Here is an 18,458-nt window from a genome sequence, read left to right as displayed (position 1 = left end):
AAACCCAATTCTCAATCCAAACTTTGAACTTTGTTACTTGCGTTGTGTTGGTAATTATCAATCTTCTGAATAAAATATTGGAATGCAAATTCTGCAGAGAAAGAAGTTTAATTTAACTTCAACGCGTTAGCCATAAATTTTCAAGAGTATAAACCGACTTGCTGGAGTAACAGGAAGGAATGAAATTTATATTCATAAGTTCTAGATGCGTTTCCCCGTGCAGTGCCAATACTCCGCAGGTTTGCAGCTCCGACCAAGTCATGTTTGCAATTTGCGTAAAATGCGCTGGAGCATAATTGAAAAACTTCATATATTTCATAAGTCAACGAATAGGAGTGGCAGAATGAGAGGAGAAATGATATCCTAGATTCATTGCATTTGTTCGCTCGCGCGGCAAGAGAGATAAAATAGAATCCAGCACGTCGTGCAAACTCGTGTCCTGCGCAGCGGAATTAGAATCCGCAGCAGTGAAATGCAAACCCTCTGCTCGCACCGTCGCTGCAGCTGCACTCTGATATATACGTGCACACCAAGCTGCAGCTGGGGGCGCAAAGAGTTTGCTCCGCGAGGCCGTTGACTCGCGATGCTCGTCCGCTCGTAATGAGTGCACTTTGACTCGCATGCAAATCAACAACCGCATGCAGTGCAGCGAACGCAAACTTTGTCTGCCAGCTTTTTCATAAATGAATCACCATTCCCGGTGCAAAGCGAAGCGTAGTTTTCCTAATGCAACACACTGCGCATATTTGCGAATCCAAGCCATAAAAAAATTATATATTTTGAATCCTCTCTCCTAACCTGTTTGAAGAACGTCTTGAGAAGGTTATTTATTACATATAAATTATATAAATAAAGCAAGCAGTTGCACTCTGTCACAATTAGTGTAGGCCTGTGAAACTTGTTGTTTGACTTTGTAGTGATCTTCTGGAAAATGTCAGCCAATCAAAACAATATTACAGGAAGCAAAATATTGCGCTATTCATACCAGCAGTTTCCAGATATTTTTATGATTTATTTCTCCATGGAAAAATTTAATACCCGCGCAGAAAGATCTTTAAATAAGATATATCCATCAAGTAAGGAAAACAATCTAAATATTGCCTGAAAATTGGAGAGGATGTAGCTAAATTTAACTATTAGGAACGCGTACAAATTCCGGGATAGATTGGTGATTTCCCTTATTTTAATACTCATCGTCGGATAAATTGACAAAATCTGTAAAGAGATTGTTTATTCGTCATGATATGATTAAATTACACATTTTTTGATTACACCAACAATTTATCAAATCAAACACTTTATAAAACCCAACAGGGAACAAAATACAGTCTTGCAGTCGGTTACAGCCTGTAAATATCCTCTCTAAAACTGTGTCAGTCCGTTAAAGTGGATTGGCGCCGGGCAACAGTTTTAATTAAAATGTTATGCATCTGTAAGATTAGTGGTAGTTTGAATTGATTGCTTAAAAATTAGTTTCTATAGAGGGCAGTAATGAAAACTGAAATGTATTATGTATGTATGCTGTTTTGCTCTTGTCAGAAGTCAACAATGGTAATTTTTTAACATTTTTTATAAAAGAATTAACTTTTAAAATGGGCATATACATACGACGGTGTATGTATTATGACAGGTTAACTCTTGTTTGTCAAGAAACTAAATACGAATTACAGTAGAGAGACAGTGCTCTCGCCATTTAAATAGCAAAAGCATTGAACTTACTCTTCTCAACATAAAATTCAAAACTATACCTTTGGTGATTTTTGGGTTTCACTCAATCCATATGCGCAAAGGCAACAAGGATTTTCTGGGGTTTACATTATAACCCTATTTCACCGCAAAAACCAAATGCATGCTCTCTCATGAAAATCTATCTTATATTGTACATAATCTATATATGATAGAGAGAATATTGTGTGCTGCTTACAAAAACCAGGAAAAACTGTTAAATTTTCCTTGTATAGGCTGTAAGAAGACGAGGGCTTTTACAACGTGCGATCGTCATGATTAAGAAGATTCATAATCAAGCAACAATAAACAAACAAAGCGGTAACAATGGATTTGTTGCTCTCAACATAGATTTTGAGTGCCCGAGAACAAAAAGCGAAAGCCCCGCGTGTTTTTCTTCATTGCGAGCACGATTTTGAAAGTACATTTCTATTTGTCCGACAAGTCAAAAGAAAGTGCCATGGCCTATTTGATAGAGAGCTGCAGATAATTAGCCGCAGACAGCACCAAGAGCAGGCACGGTGTCACTTGGTTAGTAAAAGTACAAACAGAGCAAAATGCACACAGCAGCGAGAGATGTATCCTAATGCAATTTATGACACTTTTTACTGCTCCATTTACCTTTTGGAGCTCGCTTAGAGAGAAAGAAAGAGAGGCGCTCGCCCATTGTTCTTGGCGCAGACAGGCCGCAAAAAGATTTTTGCATTGTTTAGTCTGGCGTGAAATAAAACGCGACGCGACCTTAAATCTGCAACCTCACTGCCGCGAGACATTGATTTCGGCGCCTAATCTGTCGCTCAGTCGCAGCCAGACCGCATTGAACGGGCTTCGCTTCACTTTACACCCACCCCAGACATTGTGCACTGAAACACTCTTGTCAACGAGAGTGATGAGGAAGAACGCCCAGAGGTCAGTTTCACTCGATACCGACCCAATAACATCAATTAAGAGGCATTTGTGAGGCTTGATTGTGCTCTATGATATAATTGCTCTTGCATCGGGATGTGCAATTGTCCAGTTTGGGTTTCAGTTACGCAGGAGCTCTGTGCAAACTTGGGGGATAACCAACTTCACAATGATTAAAGCCTTGCTTGATTTCTTACGATATTCTTACTCATGTTAGTTTTCCTTTTTTACTTCAATCTTAGATTAATTTTTATGTACAGCTGTTACTAAAATATATTTGATTGGTAAGGAACACACATTGAATTTTTAGAGTGGTCAGAATGAACTGTGACATCATTATTTCAATTTCATTGATTAGTTAAAAGAAATTTATTTTAGCACATAATTCTAACCATTTTTTTGTCAAAAAGTTTATAGAGCAGCATTTTTATTTGAAAATATTTTATGGCAACGAATTGTATTTTTTCAAATTGCTATAGTTTTAATATTAAATCAAACCAAGTCCTCAATTTAATAGTCAGCTAAACATTTCAAAGAAAAGTAGTTACTAATTAGCTTATCGTTATATTAACAGAATCTCTAGATTATGTTTCTAGATCTCAACAAATTATACATTAAAGAAGTTTATGATAAATAAAAAATTTGGAACGGCTCGGCCTAGTTAGCATATATGTAGATTTCTATATATGTTAACTCTACAAACGGAGTCCCGGCCGCAAGTTTGGTCGCAATCTTTACGATTTTTATCGGGGAAGTGTAGCGATAAGTGCGTGATTCACAATGACAGCATTCGATTACTGCGGATTCGGTAATGAGCCACTTCACGGAACCTTCGCCTTCTCTGTGTTTATCCTTCCTCCATGCGCGAGCGCGCTTTTTTACATCGAAACCTCCAAGACCGGTGATTATTGCCGGGGTTACTTGCAGAGCAAGGGCAGAAACATATATCTCTCTCTCTGCTCGTGTGATCAATGATCTTTTCTTTCCACACCAACGTGTAACTCTTTTTTCAATGGAGATTCTCACGCATCACTGGTTTCCACTTTAGAAAAGTCATCCACGGTTAAATTGAATTTTCATATAACTAAAGGGAATCTTCTTTTAAGCGCATTGAACTCGGTGCAAGCTTCTCATTAAAGGTTTGATTGAGAAAGAATAAATCAAGCCTCGTTTTGCAGCGGTGTGCAAGTTAGCCATAAAATTAAACTCGAAACCGCTGACTCGTCTCTCTCGGCGCTGCAAAGCAGCAGTAAGCGAAAATTAAAACTCCAGTTTGCATTCCCACACATGTGTTAACCGACGGGACGTGAGCTTTCGACGTAAACACTCTTATTTTCAGAACATTTCAGCCTGTGAGTGAACTCTCATTTGATTGCTTTGAGTTATGCATCTTAGAAGTAGCACACATAATAAACGAGAAATGTTTTGAAGCCACCAAAACGTCAAAGGTCATTAAAAACTGAAGATAAAAATGTGTTACAGAAGCTTCTGCATTGCAAAAATATTAACAATATTTAAGATATTTCAGTACTACTTTTTTCCGCAATATTTAAGTCTCAATACTATAATTATTTATATAGGGAGCTCTTTTGACTAGATAATGAAAGTTTGTGATTATAATATTTGTATAAAAATGTCAAAATCATTTGATCATTGTTCAAGTAGAGCTTAACAGGCCGACCATTAAGAAAATTTTGCATTTCGGACTCTAGCAAGTAGTTCATTAGGTTTATTGATTGTGAAATTTAGCATCAGTTTAATGTGAAATAGTGAAATCAGGATTGAGGAGCAGTTTAATTTCAGATTCTGCCAAATTTCTCGAAAAATTAAACGGTTTTCCATCGATATTTCGCTTAATTTCGATCCCTATAGTCGTGATCTATCCAATGGCGTACGAATTTTGAGGAAAATACCATAAACTGTGGTTTGACAGTTGGAATCCAGTGCTCGCTGCTAGATTAGTATGCAAAATTTCGAGCCGATTTACTCGTAAAGTCAAAGCGGCAAAACCTTAGGAATTTTTAGCTTTTTCCTTATTTTTAGATAGTATTTCAAGTAAAGGTAAAAAGGATTTTTCGCCAATTTTCTGTAAAACTTTACTTTAAAATGGAGCATTGACGTGTGCCAAGTTATTTGGCATTGGATAAAATCAACGGTAAGTGCAGTAAAATTCTTTCATTTAGAATGATTTCCTTGCTTGTGGCTAGATCAAATTGAACTGCAAATTTTTTATTCTTTTAGTCTCAATTTTGTTCTTGGACGTGGGAGCAACGCAATTTTTGTATCGTTATAATATAGAATTTAAATGCTATCGTCAATCCTTTAAAGTAAAATTAATTTGCGATCAAATGTTATTGATCTACTTAAGAAGTTGGTCAGTTTATCAGATTTGTCTTGGTGAATTAACCAAATTAACAGATCCAATTTGGTCGTGTCGCTTTCGAAACTGCTGCTCTGTGTGTCAAAAGGGGTAAAGGTCGGGCGCTGTAATGCGTGAAATTCGCAGGAAAGTGATGGAAACGAGATCCTCTTTGCAGCAGAGAGCATGCTAATACGAAAATAAATGGGATGTAGAAGGTGCGCGCGTGCCGCAATTAGATAGTCGCAGCTAGAGCTGGGCTTTCACCTCACGTGGAGGTTATGCTCGCTGAGGATGGATGACTAGGGCGCTCTTCGGCCGACCTTTCAGCACACGAACGAATCCTTCAGCCTAGCCCTGGCCGCCCCGGTGCGCTGCGGAGAAATCGTTTGTCCTGAACGCGTTTTCCCGCTTGTTCCTGTCGCCTTCACCTCGAGAAAATGCACAGCGCGCTGCTCGTTCGCTTTTTGTGAGCGCGCGCGCGCGCGTGTGTCTAGTAATAGTGTACGTGCCTCACTCGCACCAAAGCGTCACCCCGCTGCGAGATGCACTAATTGAGCTGACCTTAGCACCTCCAATTGCAACACCTAGAGCAGCGTAATAGATGCGTGTGCGTAAATCGCATTCTATTGTAATATTTCAGCAGAGACGCCGGTATTGAGGTTAAAAGCAGCCACTACCAACCAGAGGGGGCGCCGCGTGGGGTCCGTATTCAGGTCGGAAAGCAAATTCAGCTCGAAATGTACCAGTATTTTTTTAATTGTTAGCATTTGCACATATTAACTGGGTTAAGTTCACAATTTTGAAGATCAATGCGATGGAAAGGCTATGCCTGGACAAAATTTAAATATACGATGTATCAAGAAAAGCTTGAAATTTCCCAGGTTATGCCTTTTAAATTTTTGAGAAATTTGCATGCTAATCAAGCGGCATCTCCTTGTTGGAAATTTCGATTTATTCCACCAGACGGAAAATTTAGCTCATAATTCGCTCATCATTGAATAGACCGCAACGACAGGGATTGAAATCGAGCGGAAAATCTTAGACAAAACTGTTTGATTTTCAACAAATTTAGCAAAATGTGTTCCTTGGTCCTAATTTGATTATTGCGCATTGTAGAGATATACTGTTGCTATGTATATTTCACAAACAATAAGCTCGGTCAGTGAACTACTTGTTATTGTCAACAATGCAAAATATTCCTTGTGGTTGGCCCTTAAAGCTCTACTTTAATTATTTACTCTCCAGTGTTGGAGAAAGAAAACCAACAAATATTTACAACGTACAATTCTTACAATTTTATGTATTATGATTTAAAATATTTTCATAGTTCAATGTATGTATCATAGGCATATATTCCACATGTAAGTTATGTTGTTCATGGTTTTCATTTTTGGACAATCATCACTTAAAGATAACTATATCATACAACAATGTAAGATTTGAAGTGAAAAAATTAGGTAAGGTAAAAAAACATTTTGATAAGTTACATCGAGTATAGTGTTCATCAAGACCAGGAAAAAAGAATAATCCGTTAGGTACAATCACCTGCGCATTACTAAATATCCAAAGGAGTTCAAACTTAAAAGAAGAGCAAACCTGCAGGTTTATTAAATAATGTTTTACCCCGCTCAGTAATGAACTGGAGATAAATTTGGTTCATTCTCATAACGTACTCAAACGCCGTTCTTTTGCTTCGTTTTTGAACTATTTTACGAGCCGCCGTTTTTAGTTTAATGTTCTCGTTGTTGCCAGCTACAAAGCGATTGTAAAAATGTCGGACCTGTTTCGTTCGGTAATTATTAAATTCTGAGGCGCAGCTGCAGCTTTGTTTGTTCTTTCCCACGCGTCCATCCTTTAATATACATATTCCAACTTGGAAAGTCAACAAACAAATGATACACCTCGCGTTCTGCTGCCAAATTTCTAAAGAGATCCGCTTTGGAATTTAGGTGGAAGAAGAAAAGTACTAACGAGTGGCTGTTCTAGAGAGCGAGATGACCCTCTAAGAGACATGCTCCCGATAGTCGCCGTGCTCGACTTAATTAAATTATTTGCACAATTTTGGTGCACTGGCGAGAGCTGCGCTGCTGGCATGCGACATTATTACTCCAAACGCGGATCATAAATAAACACGGGCCATTTGTCAAGTGCGTCTTAAAACGAGACGGAAAGCGTGTCAAACATAAATCCATCACATCATCACTCAGAAACAGGCCCCGCGGTCGCTTACTGAGTCGCTGACCGCGGATTAGCCAATTAATAAACAACAAAACAGAAAACGTCAGAAACAGATGCAGCTTTGGCATCGGCGCCCGCAAAGAATTTCAAACAAAATGGAACAAGGAAGGCAGACTTGATGGATGCCGCGTTTCGCATACTCTTGCTTTCATTGCTCTTGCTCACAAGGTGGCTTCCCCGCGAACAAAATAATCACATGTTTTAAGTTCATTGACGCTGGAAATATCCAGGCTTGTTGTATTTTTCCGGTCAGATGGGCCAGCACTATTGTTTTTCAAAGAATTCTTTTTAACTTTTTATCTGGTCATAGAACCAGAAACAAAAATGTGAACTCGACAAGGTTCTGCTTCTATGCTACTTGCCTCTCCAATAACAGAAACATAGATAATAAAATGGGGCAGCGTTCATAATATTTATAAGAAGTCACGCATTTTTATTTGGTTACAAAAGCACATTTTGCAGTTTTGTGACTCTAAAAAAACGTCACCGTACGCAGTTCGAACAAAAACAACACTCCATAACCGGAATAATTCCGTTTGTGCAGCAAATCGAACAAATCATTTAGGTTAATAGTGCAGCATCAATTGGTGATTTGAGTGATGCTAATTTCCAAGTTTCACTTGTGGATCACGCTGGCAGCAAACGCGACCAGCGCTGCTGACCTTTCAACGCAATTCTAAATCAAAAGAGAAAATACTCGGTGCAGGGGAGATTGTGAGTGGTTTGCTTGTTGGCGAGTGTTTGAAAGTAGAAAAATAAAAGTTGCACTCTCTGCAGAGCTTAATTTCTCCCTCTCGAGACGCCACAAAATAATCTCTCGGAAGAAAATGTGAAATTTGAGCGGCGCCTCCTGCGCGAAGAGAGCTGCGTGCGTGCTCCATATATTATATTCCATCCTAATTATAATGATTTTCATAACGCATTAACCCTTTCACCGAATGCTGTTGAAGTGACCTTTTAAATTTGCTAAACGCCGATTATCGTCCTTGCGTAATGGACTGTAATTCGGGGCAGACATAGAATTTTCTGCGAAGTTTGCAAAATTCTAAAAATAAAAAAGGGTCATTAATTGCACCAATAAAGTAATCTCTGATTGTTGAAGCGTTTCCTTGAGCAGCGCAGAAAGGTCGCGTGTTACAGTTAATGTCGCGATACAGTTTAGTAACCCACACAAAACTGAAGGGTATTGAAATCCCAGGTACAGTTACGGTGAAATACTAAAAATGACGTAGCCGGAAATTATGGGGCAGAGGCCTCGTTTTCAAACTGGGCCATCGTTTCGGGGTGGAGAAAAATAAAGTGTTGCATGCAGCGAGGCGGCCGGCGATCGATGTGCTCGTGCTGCTCAATGACAAAAATTGGCCAAAGAGGGGCACCCCGGCGGCGGTGGCGGCGGCGGAGGCGGAGGCGGAGGGCACGACATACGGGATGAGCACCGAAGGGCCCGGTGCAAACGGTTGTGGGTGGCCGCCTGTGTGAGCCGTGAGCCAGCCAGTCGATCGTTCCACTTTCTCAGCCGCGGCGGGTTGGGGGCGTGGCGGACAGGTGGCGCCAGCATCGGCGACTGGTGCCGCTGGTGGAGGGGCCTGGCAGAGAGTCAGCCCTTGGCTGGGAATCGGCTGCTGCTCGCTCAGTCGCATTTATCTATCGCTAGCATTTGCACGCTCCTGCCTGGTGCGAGTGTCCCAATGCAGAGCCCAGTGAGCGGCCAGTGGATAAAGTGGTGATTGCTCCTCCGGCTGTGATTCCGTAGCAAGGAAGGCTCGCTGTGCCACGCGAGAGTCAGATATAGCGAGTTGTTCGGTTCAAGAGAGTGCAGTTTGGTTCGAGTGGGGTGTCCGATCGCGGAGCCCAGCCAGCCAGCACCCTTAGGACACGTCGCCCGACCCTCAAAAGTGTGGAAAAATATTATGGCCTTGGCTAGGTGAGTCGGACATTTCAATTTTTGGTACCGCAGGCAATCGGCCTTTTGCGGACCGATCGATTTTCATCCCCCGTCAAAGCCATCTTGTTTCGCATCCCCTCGTTCGAACCCCTCGCACGCCTCTGCATGTACGGTCTCATTACACTTAACGTGTGTGACGCAAAGTAATATCTATGTAACTTGTTCGACCTCTTATCTGCGTATGAATGTTTCGGCCCGGATCCACGCGTGTCAAAAAATACGTAGATACATAAATACCCGACTTGACACTTGACCTCTTGGCAGACACAACACAGATGAGTAGATGACGTGAAAAATAGTGTTAGACTACTTACGAGTGCGCTAAAAAGTGGCATCAACAATGAGTAAAATGGAATCTGGGACGCTATCACTGCACTAGGCAGTCAGTCGGTTCCCATTCGCTGTGGTAGTAGTTATTGAGGACTTCTAAGCCTTGGCCTACTCAATCAATGAAAACGCTACATTTCAGGCCCAATTATTCGTTCGCCCGCCTCGCGCTTGCTCGCGCTAAATTGTGTCAAAAACAGTGCTTAAAGCAATACTCAAAAACTTAATTTCAAACTTTAGCAGAAACCCGGTTCACGAGAAAACAGGAAATGATTCGAATTCGCCCCTCTGTCTTGCAGCCAGTTGCTGGGGGCTGTCCGCCGTGACTCTGTGAGGGATGCCTGGGGGGGAGGGTGCGTTTTGGCCAGCTGTTAAAATGCGTTTTATATATTTTTACGTTTTCAGTGCAATGCACGTGCTTCTCTCTCATGACGATTTCTGTCAAGGTAGCCGTCGTTTCATATCTCAATTTTATTGGCATCGGCTGCAAAACTTTCCCTCCTCGCCTTGTGCTTGTAAAAAAGGTAACTAAATTTGTCCCTTGCATAGAAGTGATGTAAAGTTTTCGGGTTTGATACCGTTCCTCAGGTATAAATATCTTTTTTCCTCCCCTCGAGCTGCTCTTTGGAGGTCAACCGTTTAATTCCATATTAGACCCCTCTGCCTAGACTAGACCGAATCCCACGAATGCACAAGCTATGTATAAGAAGTATTACCTGCTCTTGAAGACGAAGAGCGAGTGAAAAAGGAAGCCGAGGGGAGTCTTTAGATCGTTCTTTCTTTTTTTGAGGCAATTCTTTAAGGTCAGCACCACCTACAAGATCACCTTGAATTTCGTGTGTGTGTGTGTCCCTCTGCTTGCCTGGCAATGGTAAATAAAAAAAGGATCCATCCTCTCTCACAATGCCAGGATAATAATCTACTATCATGGTTGCCTTGAAAACCTTCGACGGCAGCGGCTTCCTATAAAATAAGGGGTGGAATAGGAGGTTGATTCGGCGTACCTGGCGATGAAGAGGAATTTTTTATTCAGCCATAAAAAAACCGATCTTTTGTTGCTTATTTGCCTCTAGTAGGGGAATTTTTCTTTTCTTAAATATAAATGCCTCAATCAAAAATGTATTTGTGGGAGTACGAAAGAAAGTTCGACTATGGGTGGTCCAGGACGGCCTTATGTAATGACACAAATAATATACAAAGGTGAGATTTTCACCAGCTTTCAGTTTGTGAAACTGGATCTAGGAAGCGGCCAGGGTGAAATCGGAATTTGAAAAGGCGGCCGGTGAAAGTGAAAGTAGTGGCGGCGGCGGCGACGCGGTTGCGTAATGCCATGCGAGAGTTGGTCGCAAGTACTCCGGTGTCGCCCGCCCGCCCGCCCGTCCGCCCGCACCCCGATCGATTGGATTTTGCATCGTTTTTTTGGATTTTCGTTCGTCCGCCCGGCTGCCCGGAGAAGGAGGAGGAGGAGGCTGCCGCTTCTCCTCAGGTTGTTCGGCCGCGCCGCAAGGTTCAGGGTCGAGTGTGCCAGGGTCGTTCACATTCATGTAGTTGTGCACATCCCAGAAATGATCGCACATCCGCCAAAACTCGTCTCGGTGCTGCTCTATCGGCGTCTAATGCTCCCAAGGCCTGCCCACCCGAAAATAAGCTGCGAGATCGGTTTTGCCTATCCATTTCAAGCTGATCTCTTGAAAAAATAATTATTAATTTGACGTCCTACGGCGAAACATGAGATTTCTCAATATTGAAAAATCCTCCGGTGACCTCCGACTAATCGTTTCCTGTTCACTTTTTACGTCAGTTTTCGGCGATAAGGTGCGAAACGCAATGATTTCCACACGCGGCGGGCCGGCTGGAAACGTCAATGATTGTGCGTGGGGTTCTTTGGAGATGCGGTGGCCTTGGTTTGCAAAGTCCCTGCTGCTCTCCCCTTCTGATGAGGCCTCTGTTTGTGTGTGTGTGTGTGTGTGCTCTTGATGCAAGCAAGGTCACTCCTCCCATCGAGATACGCCACCAAGCATTTGTCGCTGCCTGCGCGCACGTTGCTGGTTCTCTTGCTTCTTTTCCACTGCCCAGTTTTCGCAGTATTTCCCTGAATCCGAGACTCCCTCCGACCGACCAGCGTCTGGCCCGCAACCTTGAGACGAAAAGGTCGCTTGCTCGCTTCCAAAATGAAAAACGAATGACCTCCGTGGGTTTCCAGCGTTTCGATCGAGTCGAAACGATTCTAAGGAAATATTTCGACTTCCGCCTTGAGAAATTCCCCGGCCGAGGTCAACCAAATTTGACTTTTCCTCGTGAGCCGGCGCGTCGCGCCGGACGGAGGAGGAATATATGGCTTCTTCATTTTCTCCTCTCATCGCAACCCCTGCCTCGCCTTGACGCTCGCTCGCTTGCTTTACGAGTCTGGCCCTGAATGGCTAATGAACGACGGAATTTTGTCGAATCCAATCCCGAAACAGAGAAGGACGGTTGAGCTGGCGGCTGGCGCATTTTTCCTATCTTATCGCTCGCTGGCGAAACTCAACTGCGAGAATAAGGCCGCTTTTTGTGCCAGAATTCTCATTCGATCAGTAAAGTTTAACCTTGCGAGCCGCGATAACCAGCCGCTTTCTAGATCGACCAGGGAGGAAATGATTATGATAGATATGACAATTTTCGCCGCATGTTTTCCTAGCGTCGCTGGAAACCTTGCCAGACAGGAAGTGACAGGAAGTGGTCTATGGCTGACAGGTCGACGACAGACGACAGCCACCAAATTAGCATATTTGCTGAACGCCCGAGTCTTTTGCAGCGTAGACGGCGGAATCGAGTCACATGTCCGCCGACAACAGGGGCGGCCACGTGGTGCCCGGCCCACGTGTGTTGTCTCTTTTTGCAGGGCGGGAGAAAGAGAAAGAAAGTGCACGTTGCGGCGTGTGGCAATTTCTCCAGTTCGAGAGCTGTTCGCCACGGCTGCACAATTTGCGCGCGTCCAGGTCAGGGTTGGGTCACTCGCTCGCTCGCGCCTTGTGTGAGATAACTCAAGAGAGTGGCAATGGATTCGGCGCAACCACTCGAAATCTAGGTGAAGAGAAAATCCTCTGTCGTTGCCCTTCTTTTCAATCAGCTCTCCTGGAAATGGAAAATTAAATTCTGCTTTGTAGGGACACATTTTTTTTAGTTCTTTGCATTTAAATTTCCCTTTTGGCAGAGCGTAACGTTTTAGTGACGTCGCCAGAACAGAAACCATTTCGCACGTATTTGCAATTTTCGTAGTCAGCCTTGAGAGTGGCGCCAGCAACTCTTGCCCGCTGGAATTCGCCCTGGTGCACAAGCGGCGACCGCATGTGGATTAATTGGCGCGTGCTGAGCCTTATCGTGCGTCGCTGGTCACCTTCAAAGTGTCACCTTCCATTATATTGTTGTGTGTTATTTCGCCAGGCCGCTGCTGTGTGCGCGCTTTGTTTTTCCAGACATGTGACCATTATCACGTGGCCCTTTTCACTGCGCATCTTTTTTTACCACCGCCCACGTCGGTATTGTTGCTGGATTTCGACCCTCGCCTGTTGAAACCAGAGCTTTTTTGCAGCGGAGGCCACGTTCTTGAAAAATTGCCTTCGCGCCGCAGCGGCAGCAGCATTTTCCGCTCTCGGCCAGCCTGGAGGCTGAAATGCAATGCCACCGCTGGGAATTTGATGACCGTGCACGCAGTTTGGAATGAAATATTATTTGGAAATCGCGTTTGTCCGTGCGATGTCTGAACAGTAGCAATACAGATAATTGGGGAATTTCTCAATTGAGGTCTTGTTTTTTTTATTTTAAATTTTCTCCGCTCTCCAAAATTCGATAAGAAATGCGTCAATCTCGGGTCTAGTCGTCTTGTCCTATTTTCAGCTGCTGAGTAATGCATAAACATTTCCTCGTTATTTTAGCACACGAATAAGGTGATGGACGGATGCCCCGGCGGCTCTGAACTTATTCACCTCTTTTCGAGAATGCGTTAGACGTTATGTGCCAAATCAGTGGGGAAGAAAGAATGCTGATAAAGCGTGGGCCTGATGACGCGGCTCACCGACTTGATTATTTCCATTTGGTAATTGTGCTGTAGGTCACATTGCGCTGGCTGGAAACAACTCACTCGCTAGGTCGAGCAAGCGGGCGAGCGAGCGAGAAAGGCGTCTTTTATTCAAATAGGCGGCGTGCAGAAAGTCTAGTTTCGAGCGAGCGCGAGAAAGCAGCGCAGAAAGGAGGATGTTTGATCCGTATTATTGCGCCCTGTAACCTGGATTATCATCGCTCACTTGCAGCAAAAGTATCACGAGAGCGCGCGCGCAGATCATATTCACAAACTGACTATAGATGCTGCTGTAATGTTGTTGCCTTTGTACGCGCAAAGTGAGGAAAAAATTGCGCGTGTGCGAACTGACAATGCAGGAACTTGATGCACTCGACGACCTTGTTTTGCATTGTCATTTTATATCGCGTGCTTGTAACATGCTGATGAGTTGCGCTGCACCAGCTTCTTTTCTCGCTGTACAATATGTATGTTCGCGAAACTTTCAGCGCCCAGAGTCGTGAAAGGGAAGTGCACACGGACTCGAACATGAGCCTGGCGCTCAAGGCGGATGGCATATTTTTTGCAGCCAAGGCGACCGAATTTCACCAATTCGGCCCTCAATTTTTGTTTAACTGCGACTCGGCTTTCCTTGCGTAGTGTCAATCTCAAACGCGAGCCAAGGAAGCTTTAAACAATGTCACCGCTGCCGCCGCCGCGTCCTTTAAGGAGGACATCAACCTCGGCCAGAAAACAACGCGTTGATAGCAAAACGCCGGTCTGGTGCTATCAAGCGCTGCCGGGCAGACGGCCTTTCTTACAAAAATAATATTAATTCTGGAGTCAAGCCGGCGAGCAAGCGAACGAACAATCGACAAGCAAGGCTTTACTGTGAGGAGAGCAGGAAGCGGCGCTGCTGCTGTGAACCTTGGAGCGTCGAGTGATAATGCAGAGAGCTAGGGTGTGCTCGAAGGGCACGAGCAAGGCCACTGGCTGTGACGTCAGCGCCAAGGCCTCCGCCAGGGGGTGAATCAGAGGTGACCCCGAGGTCAAGCACCGAGATACTCACGTGACTCGATCGCTTTTCCGCCCCGCTATTGCGCCAAATGTAGGAATAATAAAATGGTTCTGTAAATAGCTCACCGCTGGGAAATTTCCGTGCAAGTGCGCTCTGTGGGGAAGTGTGGTTTGTTCATCGTTATTGATATCTTACAGCCGTAAAACGGTACTCTTAAGTGCTTCAAAGAGTTTCAGATCTTTTTTTACCTGAATGAAGGTCGTAATCTCTTGTCAAATTAAATTCTTATTTTCTCATGCTATTAAATTAATTTTTGAGTAAAAATTGGCCCGGTCTTTGCATGAATGCGTGGGTGGACGAATGGAAACATTTTCAACAAACTCTCACGCCCCAGCTTTCGACCGATTGAATGTATTTTTAGAAAGTAGAAAAGACCTTGTAGAGGGAAAGCTTTGCGCTTTGCAGTCGCTGCCGAGAGAACACAATCCGAGAGAATCTGCCCTTTGTAGGAGCAGCCCTGAGACAGGAAATAGCGACCAATACTGAATTGGATCGCACGCTTATATATTGTATTGCCTTGGTGTCTCAATGCTGCACGGCGTTGCTGCCGCCACCGCCACCGCGTGTATTTAGTTCATGGCGCTTTCATTGATCGACCGGACCAGAAAACAGAGTCAATGCGTGGCGGCCAAGGAGACGCTGATGGCCGCCTCTTTCGAAAACACACACACACACACACACATAGACACTGGCCTGAATTGAGTTGAAACGTCAAAATATTTACCAGTGGTTTTACCTTGTGTCTAAAAATTCGGTTTCGCGGCAGAGGTGGCTGGCTCGCTTTCAAGTCGGAATTCACGCTAGGTCGCCGATCGAATAAAAGTTGCTCGTGTATCCTCTCGAATCGTGCTAGAATATAATGAGAGCGCCGCAATTCCCTGCTCGTGTTGATGCGTGTTGGAACAATGAGGCGTGTTTTTATTTCATACACAGCAGTACGGAGCACAAGATGCATGTAGATCAGGTCATCGCTTTGCAATAACTCGCGGGCTGAAACAAGAGCGACCGCTCATTTCAATATGTGTACACGCCACGCCAGCTGAATTAGAAGGAAAGCGGCAGATGCGTCTCGCCGCATTCACCAGAACAAAAAGGCGCGCTGCAAATGATCAAAGGTGCTCTCTCGCCAGTCCAGGTGACTCGTGCACCTGAAGAAGGAAGTTCTAAGGAAAGGGTGCATCTGCCGACTCATTCATTGGGGTCAACAGCTGCGCAGCGGTCGTTAAATCGTTGACCACGTGCAGGCCGAAAATTGAAGCATTGAAAGCATAAGCATTGAAACACATTGAACGGATTCTTACATTAAAGCAGCAGGTTTTTTTTATTTAGGGGCTTCTTCGATACAGAAATGGAACTAATCCCTAATTTCATATTTTACGGCCACTTGCACACGCGTAGAAAATTTTCTTGGGAGGGAATAACCTCTATTCCGGGGAGGGCGCGCCAGCTCTATTTTGGAACGTGCTCTCCATCCCGCCGCCGCCGAACGCCGTATACTTTTCTCTTTTGTCTGTGTCTGGAGTGGTTTATGTATGTTGACAGACTGCTAGAGGATTATCAATTAAGCCCGTGTCGCGTCTGTGTGCTCACTAATGAAGTGCAGGCTGGGGTCTTTCTCAGGTCGTTGCCTCGCTGTGGCTGCTGCTCGCAATTAGAATGAAATTCATACAAAGTGGCGTGTTCAGTACGAGGAATGCAATAATCGTAATTATTGGACGTCGTGGCCGCGCGCACGTCACTCCCAGCTCGGCGTTTTTTTTTTTTTTTTTTTTTGTTAGATAAGAGCGGAAAGGGCGATGGACTTTTCAGTCACGTCAGGACCGGCTGGGCATACGCAGCCCGAAGGTCGCGCATTAAACTCATGGCGTGGGACGTTGCTCTCTGCCGACTTTTCGCAGCTAATTTTGGGTATAAGCGTTTACAGGCCTTCTGGGTATGATGGACAACTATTTCTTCGGGTGTTTTGTAATTTGATTCGTTGCGTTTCATCTTGAAATAACATAACCCAAAATGAGAAACAAATATTTCTTCTTGTTGCGCCACGGTGACGCATTTCCCCGGAATTCCTGAATTACAAGATGGCTATTTTTCTTTGATGTGAATGACACAAGTGCTAACAAGTGTGATTTCTCGTGTTCCAGGCTGCCTGCGGTGAGCGAGTGCGGCGCGGGCGGCCCTGTACAGATCCAAGCAGCGCGGCCAAGCAGCAGCGGGGGTGGGCCCGCCCCTGGGGGCGGCAGTTCCCCGCAGCAGGGCGCCCAGCCAAGCGGCATGGCCGTGTCGCGAGTGCCCAGCCCGCCGCCTCAGGAAGTCAACACCCCTATGGCCGAGAACTGGTGTTATACCCAGGTGAGTTGAGTGGCCCGTGGGTAATGAGACTCTGCCCTTGTCGTGCGCGCGCCAAGGTGAATGATCTCGCGACCTTTGCCCAATTGGACTGTCCTTTGCCTGCCTGCCGCAAGGCCACCGCGTCGTGGATCGAATCGATCGGCCTCGTACTCGCTGTGGTGCTGGCCACGCATTTCGGTGCCGTTAAAATCGCGGCTGGTGCCTTGCTTGTTCCTCTGTCAAGTAGAGGAAACGCTAGATAAAAATACACGCAACTTGTTTTAATTTCCTGCTGGTTCGGTGTGACTAATTGACCAGACGAATTCTTCGTAGAAACGAATCGAGTGTTCAATGCCCGCGCTGGAAATTCTGCCGAGAGTACATCAAACCCGACGCGAAAAACGGGAAGTGCACTTCTTTTTGGCGCGCCTGCTATTTCTCTCTCGTGTTGTGAGAAGGAAGGCGAGATGCACGTGTGTTGTGCTAAGGCGCAACGAGTGAACTTGGGTGTCCTTGTACGGCGCAGGGTGAACGCTCGGCGGCGGACTCGATTGAAGGCGGCAGCTGCGAACGGAACGCACGCCGCGCGGATGAGGCCAACTCGAGGATCCAATTTTCGCTATCTTATCGGGTAGAAGCAGCACCATTACAGTTTAGTGTCCTCGCCGCGAAAATCGGACGTGGATTCTGCAATACTATTATCGGTTGTTGACACGCACCAAAAGCCTAAAAGACCTTGGGTACTGCGTTTCACCACCGCCGAGAGAAAGCTTGTATATAAATGGTTCTTTTTCACCCTGCTAGCTAATTTACTTTTCGTGCGAAGCTTTTTAAATGTAAAACAATTTTTCTTTCGAGGTTTGTTGCATACGCCCATTCGCCGAAATTGGTCTAGTTTAATTAAATCACACTAAAATCAACGAGAATGAAGTCTTGTTATTTATTTACATTTTGCATTGCTTTTTTAAAATATATTTTGCAACAGAAAATTTAAATCTAATTGAAAAAATCATGCTATTTGGGATACAAAAAATTGCCACTTAATAAGTGAGAACCATTTGACCCCGCATGTTTTAGAAATCGGCCAAAATGTAGATTCGCAAACAACACAATAAAAAAGACCAACCTTTCTCCCACTCGCCGCACGATTGTTAGCAGAAATTACAAATATTTCGACACTGGTGCTGTTCGTTCACCTTCGAATAGCGAGCGCGAGTCGTTCACCTGATGGACCGTTCGTTGGCTGTTTTGTTTGCCGGGATGAGAATGCTCGCGCGCGCGAATATGTCGCACGCGCCTCTCAATCAACACACACATACTCCGCTGCTTCCGCGTTCGTCCACCTTCCTTTGAACCCGCTGTTCAGGCACTTGCACTACGCCGGGCCTACCTTTCAACAGTGTTCAAAGTTTCAGCCAGCCGGTTATAACCGGCATGGCTAAAACCGGTTTTTGCCAGAACGTTTTAGCCGGTTTTAACCGGCACTTTCCGGTTTTTTCCAATTTAAAAAAAA

At 44.6% G+C, this 18,458-nt stretch overlaps 1 protein-coding gene across 5 annotated transcripts in view; it reads left to right on the top strand.

The window, feature by feature from the left end:
• Window positions 1-18,458, top strand: part of rdx (BTB/POZ and MATH domain-containing protein rdx) — an 81,385-nt gene that overhangs the window by 55,560 nt on the left and 7,367 nt on the right. For 2 of the 5 annotated variants that reach the window (XM_065481677.1, XM_065481676.1), the window contains exons 1-2: window positions 8,847-9,155; window positions 16,759-16,966. In XM_065481677.1, the coding sequence (XP_065337749.1) occupies window positions 9,142-9,155; window positions 16,759-16,966 (222 nt within the window). In that variant the 5' untranslated portion in view covers window positions 8,847-9,141. Of the gene's footprint in view, window positions 1-8,846; window positions 9,156-16,758; window positions 16,967-18,458 lie in introns of those variants that run through there. The other 3 variants (XM_065481679.1, XM_065481678.1, XM_065481680.1) reach the window with 2 other exon arrangements.

This window comes from Cloeon dipterum, chromosome 2, assembly GCF_949628265.1.
Source record: "Cloeon dipterum chromosome 2, ieCloDipt1.1, whole genome shotgun sequence".
NCBI lineage: Eukaryota > Metazoa > Arthropoda > Insecta > Ephemeroptera > Baetidae > Cloeon > Cloeon dipterum.
The sequence above is the reverse complement of the archived record's forward strand: the minus strand, read 5'-3'. Positions and strand labels throughout refer to the sequence as shown.